Source organism: Lepidochelys kempii, chromosome 3 (assembly GCF_965140265.1).
Source record: "Lepidochelys kempii isolate rLepKem1 chromosome 3, rLepKem1.hap2, whole genome shotgun sequence".
Classification (NCBI taxonomy): domain Eukaryota; kingdom Metazoa; phylum Chordata; order Testudines; family Cheloniidae; genus Lepidochelys; species Lepidochelys kempii.
The window spans coordinates 128,742,686-128,756,526 of NC_133258.1; the positions used below are offsets into that span (position 1 = coordinate 128,742,686).

The 13,841-nt window shown below is 37.0% G+C and overlaps 1 protein-coding gene across 9 annotated transcripts in view; it reads right to left on the reverse strand.

Moving 5' to 3' along the window:
• The window catches only part of WDR27 (WD repeat domain 27), a 189,414-nt gene that overhangs the window by 149,561 nt on the left and 26,012 nt on the right, over nucleotides 1–13,841 (reverse strand). For 8 of the 9 annotated variants that reach the window (XR_012158137.1, XM_073337965.1, XM_073337962.1 and 5 more), the window contains 8 exons: nucleotides 11,797–11,848; nucleotides 11,016–11,086; nucleotides 9,901–10,015; nucleotides 9,075–9,207; nucleotides 3,517–3,620; nucleotides 3,012–3,079; nucleotides 1,834–1,967; nucleotides 260–342 (listed from right to left, as the gene is read on the reverse strand). Coding sequence is in view for 8 of the 9 variants with exons in the window: in XM_073337965.1 (XP_073194066.1) it covers nucleotides 260–342; nucleotides 1,834–1,967; nucleotides 3,012–3,079; nucleotides 3,517–3,620; nucleotides 9,075–9,207; nucleotides 9,901–10,015; nucleotides 11,016–11,086; nucleotides 11,797–11,848 (760 nt within the window). In the remaining variant the exon portion in view is untranslated. The remainder of the gene's footprint in view (nucleotides 1–259; nucleotides 343–1,833; nucleotides 1,968–3,011; nucleotides 3,080–3,516; nucleotides 3,621–9,074; nucleotides 9,208–9,900; nucleotides 10,016–11,015; nucleotides 11,087–11,796; nucleotides 11,849–13,841) is intronic. The other variant, XM_073337966.1, reaches the window with a different exon arrangement.

A 13,841-nucleotide genomic window follows, 5' to 3' on the forward strand; every position in this document is an offset into this window, starting at 1 on the left:
CATGACACAATCAAAGGTTCCACATTCCCCAAAGAAAGTTCTCAAAAGTTTAATTTTTTTAAAAACACAACTTATATAGGTACATTTTTTAGGAAGGAAAGTAGCACTAAATAAAGCATAGAATTGAAAATATAATGCAACTTACAAGTTGACAAAGAAAATAATATATTGACTAGATATAGCACTAGTTAGCTATACGAGGTAATATTATGAAGAATCTGTATGTTGATTGTTCACCTTAAGATTGGTTTACACTTACCAAGTTTTTTTTTATTGGTAGGTTTGCAGCTTTCTTTCTTGAAAGACTCAGTACACAATGGAGAATTTGGCAACAGAGAGCAACTAAAGATAAAAATCGAGAAAATTGCATTAGATACGATCTTCATATTAGAATAAGATATTATACGTTATATTTTTGACAAGAAGGGGTGAATATCAACAGAGGGAAAATTATTTTTTGTAGTGACCCAGCCACTCCCAATCTTTATTCAGGCCTAATTTGATGGTGTCAAATTTGCAAATTAATTCCAGTTCTGCAGTTTCTCGTTGAAGTTTATTTTTCAAGTTTTTTGTTGAAGAATGACAACTTTTAAGTCTGTTATTGAGTGTCCAGGGAGATTGAAGTGCTACTGGTTTTTGAATGTTACAAATTCTTGACGTCTGATTTGTGTCCATTTATTCTTTTGCGTAGAGACTGTCCAGTTTGGCCAGTGTACAAGGCAGAGGGGCATTGCTGCCACATGATGGCATATATCACATTGGTAGATGTGCAGGTGAACAAGCCCTTGATGGTGTGGCTGATGTGGTTGGGTCCTACGATGGTGTCCCTTGAATAGATATGCGTGTTATGCTATACAAAGCACATGGGATCTTTTATGAGAGAGAAGGTAAATATGCCATATTTACTGAAAATACAACATTTAGCATATGCTTTTCAGTCACACACACACATACACATCATGCACACAGTCCTGCCAGTTGATGTTTTTATAGTTACCAGTCTGGAGTCTGGATCAATCTAGTGGCCAGCCAGATTGGTTGCAGAGGGGAGCCGGGCTTTGTCGGTCGCGATCTGATGCTCCTGGAGCAGTGGCAAGACAAACCCAAAATCCCATGGCAAAGCACCCTATTCTTACAGTTCCTTTTCTCTGTTGAAGTCTATGGATTTTGCTGTGTGCTCTGTTGATATTCACCCCTTCTTGTCAGCTGTTGGGAATGGGCTACGTCCATCCTAACTGAATTGGCCTCGTTAGCGCTGACAGCCCCAGCCCCTTGGTAAGGCAACTCCCATCTTTTCATGTGCTTATATTTATACCTGCTTACTGTAATTTCCACTCCATGCATCTGATGAAGTGGGTTATATCCCACGAAAGCTTAGGCCCAAACAAATTTGTTAGTCTCTAAGGTGCCACAAGGACTCCTCATTGTTTTTACTGATACAGACTAACATGGCTACCCCTCTGAATCCAGAGCAAAAGTGATCTGAGGAGAAGGGGGAAGGAATTGAGACCAACCCTTCAAAATACAAGCTAGTTAGCTCACTAGGTACGTAGGCAAGTACGAAAGGTAATTAGTTTGTAGTTTTGAACAGAAAGACACACTAACACTCTGTCTCAGGACGAAGCAGTAGAGAAGGAACTGAGGGTGGTTTGACTGCACAGCCCTATATAGTCCCAGTGCGGGGCAGGAGGATGTGTAGGGTGCACTCATGGGCCAAATGGGCACTATTACCAAAAATCTCAGATCAAAAGTGCATGGAATATAAACACGCCTGAAGTGGAGCACCTATGGGGACACTACTAGAACCATCAAATATTTGAAACCATCCCATACCTTGCAATAACTGAAAGCCTCTTCTCCTTTCCACGTAAGAGAAAATCACTCTGCTGAGATCTCATCAAAGCAGCAAGGTTAATCTCCAGCAAAGCAATTGTATTTTCAAACATTGAGGTAAGCAAGCAGAAAACCTGCAGTGACAAGACCATGATGTAACATTCCCCTCCTCACTTCAAATTAAGCTATAACTCTAGATAAACATTATTGATGATAGCAGAAAGTGAGGGATTATTCATGAAAACATTAAACATTCATGAAAACTGCTAATAAACCAGTAACTGATTTTATTTGGGTGGCTCTAATCCATCTAACAAACGGTTAAGACGTACTCAAGAGAGCAGCATTGTCTTCCTAAACATATGTTCAAACTAGTTAAGGAACTTAATTGCTTCCCAAACAGGCCTGCATACCCAGGGTGAAGTGTGAACTCTAACCCCCTCTACAATCCTGATACCACAAAAGTAGCATGAAAAGGAAGTGTATCGAGGAGGAAATTCCACGGGTCTTCAAGGAAGTGAATTTATATTAAGATCCTGAGCTGCAGGGATGAGTGAGCAGAAGTCATTTTTAAAACAAAAACGCTCCTGTTTTTAAGTAGGAATAAGGCCCTTGGCTCAGCTCACAGTCCTGTGGGCAACAAGCACTGAAGCAAATAGGCCACATCAGCAGCAAAACTCACATGCCCTAAGCAACCGGCCATGAACTTTCTTGACGATGCGGTGCACCAGCTGCCACACTGTCAAATAACTTTCAGAGCTCTTTCAAAAGGATTGGGAGGGAAAGAGAGAGGAAGTCTTCTCATGTCTTCTTCCACCAGAGCACCTGCACCTGCCTCATTTGTTGTTCGTGACATAACTATCTGAAGTTCAAATCAAAAACTAGAAAAATCTATTTAGGTTTTTGTTACTAATAATAGTATATATGTGGTGGGGATTTTAAAGTTACTCATGGACTATACAGTAGAATCATCAGCCACCTTCAGGAAAAGTACTATACAACTCACAGCAAGTAAAACAAAAATGTATTTAGCATGCTTTCAATATTTTGATAAGAAAACTTTAGAAAATAAAGCAGAGAAGTTTAAAAATAATTGAACAGTATTTGCACTGTTCACCTGAAAGTTACTGAATACTTAATAACTTGTTTAACAAACACAGTAATTGTGTACTACTTACCTTCCCATTAACTGCCTTCCTCATTAATGCGCATGATCCAGCGAACTGAATACTGAGGCCACTGTAATCTTTACCAGAAAAATTGTAAAATGGTATTGTCCCTTTTTTAACAGGAAATATAATTAAATCAGAGAAACTTTTGGGTGCAAATCAGTTCTATACTAATTTTACACCAGTGTAACTCCATCGTCTTCAGTAAAGATATTCCCAATTTCCATCAGTAAAAGTGCAACGTGAACAAAGCCCTTATGTCTGATAATCACAAATAAATGATAAAATTAGATGCAGATTCATTACATAACAGTGTGCTAGTGCAACTGATCAGCACAACTAGGAAAAGGGACAGCATGCGAATTATAATCATGTATTGACCAGGAGCCCTGGCTTTCAGCCCTATGCAACCATTTTTGCATACCAATCCCTACAGCATTCACATCAGATCAGAGGGAAAAAATAAATACTTATGAATTCTATCAAACTGTAATTAAATATTTTATGATCATACCTTTATAATGTAAAACAGCTTCTAATTCAAAGTTTGCCAAGTTAATTATGAACAAACCAGCAGAGCTTCCTATCCACAAACATCTGGCATTTACAGCAGGAAAACTAATTGTAAAAGGAAGAAAAAAAGAGTTATCTGTAGGTTTTCCTTTTTATCACTTAAGATACACACAAATTGCTTTGTTCAAGCATTCTATTCCCCATTCCACCCCACCCCACCACCACACAAACAAAGAAAAATTGCATCCCAGAAAAATGAAACTGGGCATTACAATGTTAAATGGAGATATTTTTGAAAATACAAATAATTAGAAAAGCTGACAGGCTTTGAGAAGTAAGAACAGAAATATCTATGATTTTCTGTAACTGCTCAAAATGTTTAGGTTCTGAAAGAGAAGCCAAACTATTCATATTACAGTATAAGCAAACAGAAAAGATGGATGGGAAAAAGCAGATGATGTTTTTAATATGGACTTTTTATTTCTATTTATTTGTTTCTTTTATGGTAGTGAATCAACATTTACTATAATTCCTGAAATATAACAAAAAGAAAAGGAGTACTTGTGGCACCTTAGAGACTAACAAATTGTTAATTTTTTTGTATTTCTAAGATTTTCCCCTAATATATTTTCATTTTTAAGTCTTCCTCCTACTCCGATTACTATGACTGGGCTGTTTCTCATCTGGTGGAGTGACATCCTAAGAGTAGAACTGGTCAGAAATTTTCCATTGGAAAATGCTGATTTGATTAAATTGAAATGTTCCACAGGAACATGCCAGTTCCGTCAACATTTTCAGTGGAAGCCAGATAGGCTGGCCAGCTGGCATACCTGATCTCCCTCCCGCCTGCCCACTTGAGTAGGCAGGCTGGCAGAAAATTAGGATCCCCAGCTAGCCTACTCCCCAGTTGCCCACCTAGTGGGCATGCTGCCCGGCTCCCCAGCTGCCCACCTGGCAGGCAGGCTGCCCCAGAATTCTAGCTGGCTGGCTTCTGGGTGGGCTCCCTGTTTTTCTATATTATACAAACTATTAAACAAAATACCAGTTAGACCAATTACAAGTGACCAGTTAGAATACCGGCTGAACAAACCAAGTACCAATTAAAAACAATTAGAATATCAATTACTAATTCTAATACCAAGCAGCCATTACAGTACTAATTACCCATTAGAAATTTATATAAAAATATATAATATAATCATAAAAATATTTATATTATGACATGGCAAAATACTCAAACATTTTGACTTTTATATTATATTATAAACATATATAACTAAACTCTAATTGACAGTCAAAACCAAATGATTTTGATAGTATTGAAACAAAATGTAGATAATTGAAATGACATTTTCTTTTGAGATTTATTTGAAACCGAATTAGGGGATTTCGTTCTGCAGGAAGTTTCAAAATGTCTTTTTTTTTTCTGTTCAGATTCTTTATATATATATAGAGAGAGAGAGAGACATTTTGGAATTCCTCACACCACGGGAATTTCAGTTTCCAAACAGGTTTACCTAACAGAGATTTGTGAATGCTACTGTCAAACTACAGGCAGGCAACCATCAGTTTCTCTTTCACAAAGTTCTCCAGTACACAACCTATATGATCTCCACTGATCCTGTGACCAACAGTCCTGGTATTACTCCCTAATTCAGATATCTAGTATCCTGTCATGATTTTGTTCTTACCAAGCAACTAAGGTGTTCTGCCAAATTTCCTGAATTCTTTTGTTTATTATTTAGGATATTTTCTATGTACACATATATAACGTTCATTTACAAATAATTCTTAAGTATTAATATAGCTGCATACACTTTAGTGAACCACAGTAAATGCAAGACCAATTAAGGAGTACAGAAAGTTGTCATATTTGCATTGTGACAGCCAATAAAATAGGGGCGAGAACTATACCCTGTGAGAAAAATATTTTCATGCTGAGCGCGCCAAACTGGGTTTAAAATGGAATTTAAAATAAAGAATACAATTTCACCACTTGACAGTGCTAAACCAAAATAACACAGTAAGCTTTTTAATTATTGCATTTTGCAATAATTGAGAGGAACAATGTAAAATCTCTCTATAAAAAGAATATATGGAAACACTATGCATATTCATATAACACCTTAATTTTACCCACCTATAATGTGAACCCAGCAAAGATAATTTAACCTAAGAAATCTTTGGACATAATCAGGGTATGAAAAGAGAACTGGCATGAATAAGGAACAAAGCCAGAACAAACCTAGAAAGTCCACATTTGTGTTAAGGAAATTTTATAAAATGAAATCCACTACTCAAACACACAAGGCAAGGGACCAGCCTGATCTGTTGCAATTTCAGCCACTACTCTTATGGAAAGAGCTATAATTGAACTATGAGACAATCCCGAAGAGTGAGAAATGTGCTTAGGAAAAATATAAAAACTTGTTTTTGACAAAGACTAACAATGTTTTGATGTCAAAATAAACAAACACCTGGATCAACATTTTTTAAAATTTTATTCCAAATAAAAATCAATAGACGTTTTAGGCACTGCTTATGAAATAAGGGCTCAAGAGTTGAAGTGAGGACATGGAAAAGCACAAGACTAAAGTTTGTTATGCAAATTGTCACCACAGATGTACAATTTCTCTTTTTTAAAAACAGGCAAACCCTGTCTTAAGTATTAGAGCAGGAAAATATAATTTTATGTGTGGTTTTTGAATCTTCGGTCATGTCCTAGCTAAAAAATATGCTTTTATTGCTCAGTCCTTAGCATGTGTGGACTTCTACCTTAACAAATTATTTTAAATTAGCAGCTATGTTATTCAGTTATGAAAAGTGAACATTGTACATATGGGACTTGATTCTGATCTCCTTTACTTCAGTGGACAGACTCTTGATTTACAAAGATTTTGAGAGGAGAATTAGGCCCTCAATCTTTATAACAAGTTTTTTAATACCGTGATGTTCAACATGATAGATTGCTTTAATCAACAATTTTCATATTACAGAGGGGTTACAGTGTTAGTTTATTACAGAGTTTATTACAGAGCTACAGAGTTTATTACAGAGTTAGACATTTTACATGTTCAAAACAATATCCCTACCCAGAACAATGTCACCTTAATATCAATCAATAAAAGACAAGGCAGGGGTCTCCCAGGCCTGGTCTACAAACAGTCTTTGTAGCAGCCTAGCTATTTCATTAAGAGTGTAATTTTTTTTTTAACCTGAAACAGTTATATCGGTACAACCCGTCTAATTGACACAGTTATAACAGTAGAAAGGTGTCTTATACTGCTTTATTACCCTTCCCACATAGGAATATGTGATACCAGTACATAGGCTTTTACATGGGTATAACTGTGACCTTGTCTACACTTGTGGCAGTGTGTGTACATGCCACAGTGAAATGCAGGCTGCATCCTCACTCACTGTAGTGTGTAGCTGTGGCAGTGAAAGGCTCCAACAGGGGGGAGGCAATAAGGAAAGGCTCCGGCAGCAAGGAGGTGCCAGAGCCTTTCCCCACCGCCATGAAAGACTCTAGCAGTGGGAAAAGGCGCCAGCGTGGGGAAGGCATGTAATAGTACAGTGCTAGACCTGCGAGGCACTGCTTGGGCATGTAGAGAGTCATGTAGAGTACATACCCTTGGGTTCAGATGTGTAGGGCACTCTACTCACCTAAGCCATGCCTCACCATCTACACTGCTGTTTATACCTGTTCTAACTGGTCATGCAGTGTCTGTATTCTGCATGTGCTGCAAGTGTAGACGTACTCACTGCGTCCACACTAGGGAAGTTATACCATTTCAACTATACCAGTATACTGGAAAGCAATTCAACAACTAAACAAACCTCCACTGTGCAATATTAGCTCTTATAGGGAAATCTGGTAGAGCACCCTATATTTAGATTGCACAACATTATGTTAAAAAAAAATCTTGAGGGTATTTTTTTTGTTTTTTGTTTTTTAAGCTGTAATACCTCCATTGTTCACAACAGATCTTTGAAGTTTGGCAGGGGCAAAGCCCTGTGAATAGAGATATGCTTTTCCCATGACATTTTTAAATCAGCAGGACTGAACAACTTGCACCCAAGAATATTAAAAGAATTAGCCAGAAGAGCACTCTGAATCATTAATGTCAATTTTAACATATCATTGGACACTGGATAAGTTCTAGAATACTGGAAAAAAAACTAATGTTAGAGTAATATTTAAAATGGGATGACCCAGGGAATCATAAATAAGTTAGTCTGACATCAATCCAAGGCGAAATGGAAAGTTCACTATGGGACACTAAGAGTTGAATTAAAGGATGGTAGCATAATTAATGCCAATCAACATGGTTTTATGAAAAATAGGACTTTCACGCCTGATATAGTTTTTGGATACTATCACAAGTTTCGTTGATAAAGCTTACAATGTTGTTCTAATATATTTAGACTTCTATAGGTATATGACTTCTTTTATAAAAAAAACTCAAGATTTGTTAGAACTTAATACCCTCAGGGCAAGTCTACACGACAAAATTAAGTCAACCTAAATTACGTCAACGTACAGCCACAGCAGTAATTAAATCACTTTCAATCAATTTCAGTGGGATGTCAGTGGAAAAGTTCTTTAAAAAAAGAAAGGTAATGAAATAAAAAGCTACACTTACAACATTAAGGATATGACTGTAACTGACAGAACAAATTAAGTTAGGCTGCCTCTTCATCTTTAATTTGACATTTCCTACATACTGCTGCATAGGTGAAACATAAGATTACAACAGACCTGACCCCTGAACATTTTTGACATAAACAAGGAGATCCTGAGTAGCAAGCTTGACTATTACTTATTGTCTTGCTTTTTCCAGTTTGCCTCAGGCCCTTTAAGTGTGGTTGAACTTTAAATACTGTGTCCAGCAGGCACCCTCTTACTCCACAGATGTGCTCCCTGTCTATATTCAGAGTCTTTGCTGCTAACTTTAGAGATAAAATTTAGCAAATGCTTATTTTCACTGCTGGTAACCTGGCAGAGCAAATAAAACTATCAGAGAGGCAGCTGGATTCTATTCCTTTTTGTACATCAACAAAATAGTTTATAGAGTCCAACTGCAAGGCCAATGAGTTACACCCTTACAACCCCACTGAAAGCACAGAGATCACACAAGTGTTGCCATGGGCACTGTCAGCAATGCATGAGAAGGAAAGAACCAAGCGTGACTTTTAGATTCCAAGATGAGTTTGCAGTGCTGGTAGTTGTAAAAAGTTCGTTTCTTTTTAATCTGCAAACAGAGTACTGTTGATTTGGAAACAGAGAGATAATAAACATGGAATCTCACAATACCTCTTAAAAAAAAGAATTACTTTTCAGAGTAGAAGCTAATTTTTTATTTTGTAAATTATTTTGTATATGCCACTTAAGTAAGAATAAATTACTAGGGCTTGCATCTCACTGAATGAATGAACTAATGTTATTATTGTATCACGAAATTAGAATAGCCTGCAGTGAAAGTAATTTGAAAGCCAAAATCAAATTGCTAGGCATGGTTTTCAGTCGTATAGTCAATGATAATTTATTGCACTTACAAGTTTTCTTCTTTGCCTAAACTTATTGATTGGTCACAGTGTTCAATTCTGAGGACTGGCAATGTTGTTTCCACTGTTTTTTCTGGACTCATGTCATTGGTGCTGTACAGCTTAGAAAACTTCTGTATTTGATCTAAAGAAGATAGACATTGACTATTATCAGACTAGTGAAATGGATCAAAAGTGACTGAAATGGAATGGACTGAAATGGAATAAAGAAATAAAAGGGTAACTCAGTAGTAGCGCAATGTACTAGCATGAAGAGGGATCACATTTAGAGGCCTTTGCTTCAGCAGATGGATTACCAGAGCCAGCACACTAGAAACACCTCATCCCTCTCTGAAACAATGCCACTCTATTTTGCTATTTTAGGGTGACTGGTCTCAGAAACCTAGTCCTGTCATTATCAGATGGAAACAGTCACTATGACGCAGAGACACTGATGTGGGAGGAAAAGTAAACAGCAAAAATAAAGATTCTTAGAACTTTTAGAGGAATTAACAAATGTTTATTCCAGTTATACAAGTGATGAATAACTCAACAGGACCCAATTCTGCTCTCCTTTGAAGCCTCTGGCAAACCTCTCACTGACTTCAATGAGAACAGTATCTAATCCACAAAATACAGCGTTTGATATACACATACAAAGGGCAAGCTTTGTTCTCCTAGATACACGTGCTTAACTCCTATTGAATTCAGTGACAGTTGTACATGAAAATCTGAGGGCAGAATTCAACTAATGGTGGTTAGGAAGAGAATACATTCAGTAGCATACAATATGTATTAAAGCATAACATAGAAAAGTGTTCTAGAAACATCACAATACCTAATTGTTGTCTAGATTTTCCAGTTTTGCTGTAGAATTTATCTCGCTCTTTCTTTAAGTTTATATGTACCACACAACGGTACTGGTGTCCACTGAGCAAACTGAAGATCCAAAGCTGAAGGAGGACGACAGAATCAGTCACAGCATCAGGTTTTTGACATTGACGATAACACTCATGCACAGTGTGGAGTGTTTGGTCTCAAGTTTATCAGCCTAATTAACATAAATACCATTTAACTCTCTCACTGGAGCATCTCATTGCTTAAACAGCACATTTTAGGAAATTTTAATTTCACAAGTGCAGAATTTATAACACAAAGAGTCAATCACATGTATTCATGTTTTAACAATAGCAAGGAAGATTTTCAAAGTTCAGGAGGCAGTTAGAAGCCTAATCGCCATTGACTTTCAATGGGAGTTAGGTATCTAACTCCTGTTTGTACCTTTGAAAATCTCCCCCATCATCTTTTTGAAATGATTATAAAATGTTACAGAAACCTTTGGAAACTTTGCATGTGATATCTCATTGGCTCATATATGTCCTTTATTGCTTATGTTTTCTAGGCACGACAAAAGTTTAGCCTTTCATTTTCTCCACACTCCTCTGAACTGGTGCAGTGGGTGAATAAAGCATTTTATGGCTACAGCAAATGTTTAAAAAAAAAAAAATCTTAAAGATTGACTAAACTACAGATTACCACAGATCTCAATTTGCAAGGATTCCCAGCAAGACTCGCCCATATACTTCTAGCTTAGACTGTAAGTCATACTGATTGGCCAATAAATAAAAAAATTAATTGATTTTCACACCTCATTTTAAAACAAACTTGCAACTTCTCAATCTGCATACACAGTATATTCTTTTACTGATATGTGATTTTAGACAGCTTTACCAATGTATTTAGAAAAGTTTTTCCATTTAGTTTTAAAGCTCAGTTCTATGCCATAAGTAATCAAAACAATTAAGGTTCAGAGCAGTGAATTATTCTAATTAAAGTTGTCTTTGTAACAATTCCAAATACAGAGATTGAGACACTTCCTGATACACAGGATGTTCCTAAATGTTTTGATATTTTGACAAAAATTAATATTTACAGCATTTGCTTGATTCTCACCTGCCCATCAGCACATCCTGTAATAATCTGTTTATTTTCTTCATCAATGAACAGACTTAGCAAAGGAAATGCTGTAAAAAAAAAAAATATATATATATATATATATATATGCAGTTATTTTTATAGTACACATAAATCAGGTTTTATATTTTAAAATATGCTCTCAATTCAGTCAATGGGAAATAAGTACATGCTAATGTGCCTTCTCAAATTGTGGTAAAAGAAAACAAAACAGCTCTTTTCGTTATGTGTATCCTAATTATAATAAAAATGAGCATAAATAACGTGGAAATGCCATGTATTGTGATTGTCCTAAAAAAATATTAACACAACCTTTATGTAAAAGCTATTACAGTATGCACACAAAATGGGAAGGTTCCCTTGTGCCAAACATAACATCTGATGAATGACAAGAACAAGGTGCTCAGATATAATGGGGATTAGTATAACATAACATACCTATATGTACTAAATGAGACGACACTAATTCAAGCATGTCATTAATACCAACACAGATAAAATGTGCATATGCAATACCTTTAGCTAGGCAAGTTATATTTTATGCAAGTAGGCCAAAAATTTCTAACTTGGCACTAAATCCATATTTTCAGAGATGCTGCAGTTCCTACTGACTTCAAGTTTGCAAATGATGGCCCTAGTATTTACTGGCTAACTGTGCTATTTTGAGTATGTCAACCCACAAAGGTGGACACTTATTTTTTCTTAATGTGCAAGATGCTTTCCTTTCAAAGGCAGGCGATACAAAGAAAGAAAACCATACCTGTTAACACTGCTGATTGGTATATTAGCAATCCAGTACAATAGTCCCAAACCTTTGGAAAAAAACATACATTAAAGTGTAAATATTTATTTAGATAATTATGAAAAAGAAAAAGAAAAAATTATGTCTGAAGTAAAAAGTACAACATTGCAAACTGACAAACTACAAATCTACATCAAGGGATGAATCTAGAGAAACACAGACATTTACAAAGGCAATGACTAGGCAGGATTCTGTTCAACACGCTCCTTATGAGATGTATTTGTTCACTACACAGTTTAAGCCTTGTCTACACACACATTTTACCAATTTAACTAAATCATTTTAGAAACTGATTAATTAAATTAGTGCTATCCTCTTGTGTGGATATATTTAAATGGGTTTAAGAATGCTTTATACATTTAACTTATGTCAGATCCTCATCAACTTAAGCTAAATCAACATAAACACATTCAAACTGATTTCAGAGTGACCACATAAGGAACTTGCACCAGTTTAACCAGTCTCTAAAACAATTTAGTTAAAATTAGTACAACTTTTGGGTACTGACAAAGCCTAAGCTAGCCATGCACAAATGCAAGTCACAAGCTTCCTTAAGAAATGACATAGCACATTATGGTTAAAATTTTACTGCAAAATGCAATTTTCAAAGTTTCCTAACTCAGCTAAATCAAAAAACAATTTTCACTAGTACACTCAGGGCATGTCTACACTGCAAAATTAAGTCAACTTAGCTAAGTCAAGTCAACATACAGCCACCACAGTAATGAAGTTGGTTGTGCATGTCCATGCTATGGTCCTTGTGTCAGTTGAGCTTGTCACCACTAGCGGTGCTTTTACTGATGCAGAGAGCTACCTTGGGTAGCTATCCCACTGTTCAACTCACCACCTGGTGTTTTGGAAAGAGTCTGCAAGCCTCATGGGAGAAACACATTCCCACAGGGGTGACTGGGAACGTGGTGTGAACGTCCCATGATGCAGTTTTCTCCCTCCCCTAATTTCTTCTACATCCCATATTTCGTGCCTGTTTTCAAAAGCCTATCAAACCTGTGCATTCACCATCTCTACAGAAGCATGAATCCCGCACAGGTCTTCGCTATTACAAACACCAAGCACCTGATTCTGCAGTATTTCCAGAGCCGCCAGAGTCACCATGCAGAATATGACAATTCTTTTCAAATAGTCCTGCTGGAAACCATGGAAAAAAACAATTCCTGGTTGCTGCTGGCATTCACGGAGCAGCTGAACACAGTGAAGCACCAGTTCTTGTCCCAAGAAACAAGCACTGACTGGTGGGGTTGCATCGTTATGGCAAACACTGGCTCCAAAACTTTGGGATGCGCAAGGCCACTTTCCTGGAAGCGTGCAAGGAGCTCGCCCCAGCCCTCTGGTGCAGTGACACTAAAATGAGAGCTCCACTGACAGTGGAGAAGCGAGTGGTGACCGCTCTGTGGAAGCTTGTAATGCCAGACTGCTACCAATCAGGTATGGGGTCTGTGACACTGTTCACTAATTAAAATTCTTATTTAACTAAGATTACATCATGGAAAAACCTTGTGTGTCCCATCCAAGACCTCTTAGTCGTGTTCAATCTGGTAACGATGTGTTCAGTCACTTAGGAGTCATCCACACAATAGGTCATCTTAAAGACAACGTCTACAATGAATCCACCAATGTACCTCCTCTGGTAGTTTATCACCAAATGGGGAAAATTCCACCGATGGCCTGTTATTCTGAAAAGGGGTATCCGTACATTGACAGATACAATGTGTTTGAGATGAACACGCTGCTGTGTGGCCAGAAGGAAGGTACCAGCAGCATCTGTCGTTATCGTCACTGGTAGCCTACCAGGCTAACCAAGTAAGAGGCTCTTATCATTTAATAGTGAAAATTCCAGTATTGTAATAACCAATTATCAAAAATATATTATTTTGGTCAAATGAAGTGCAGGGTCACAGGGTCAAAATTTTGTTACATGACAAAGGCACATATACTAATTGGGCAGGTGGCAATTCTCCTCTACCTGCGTCTAGTATGTTATGTAA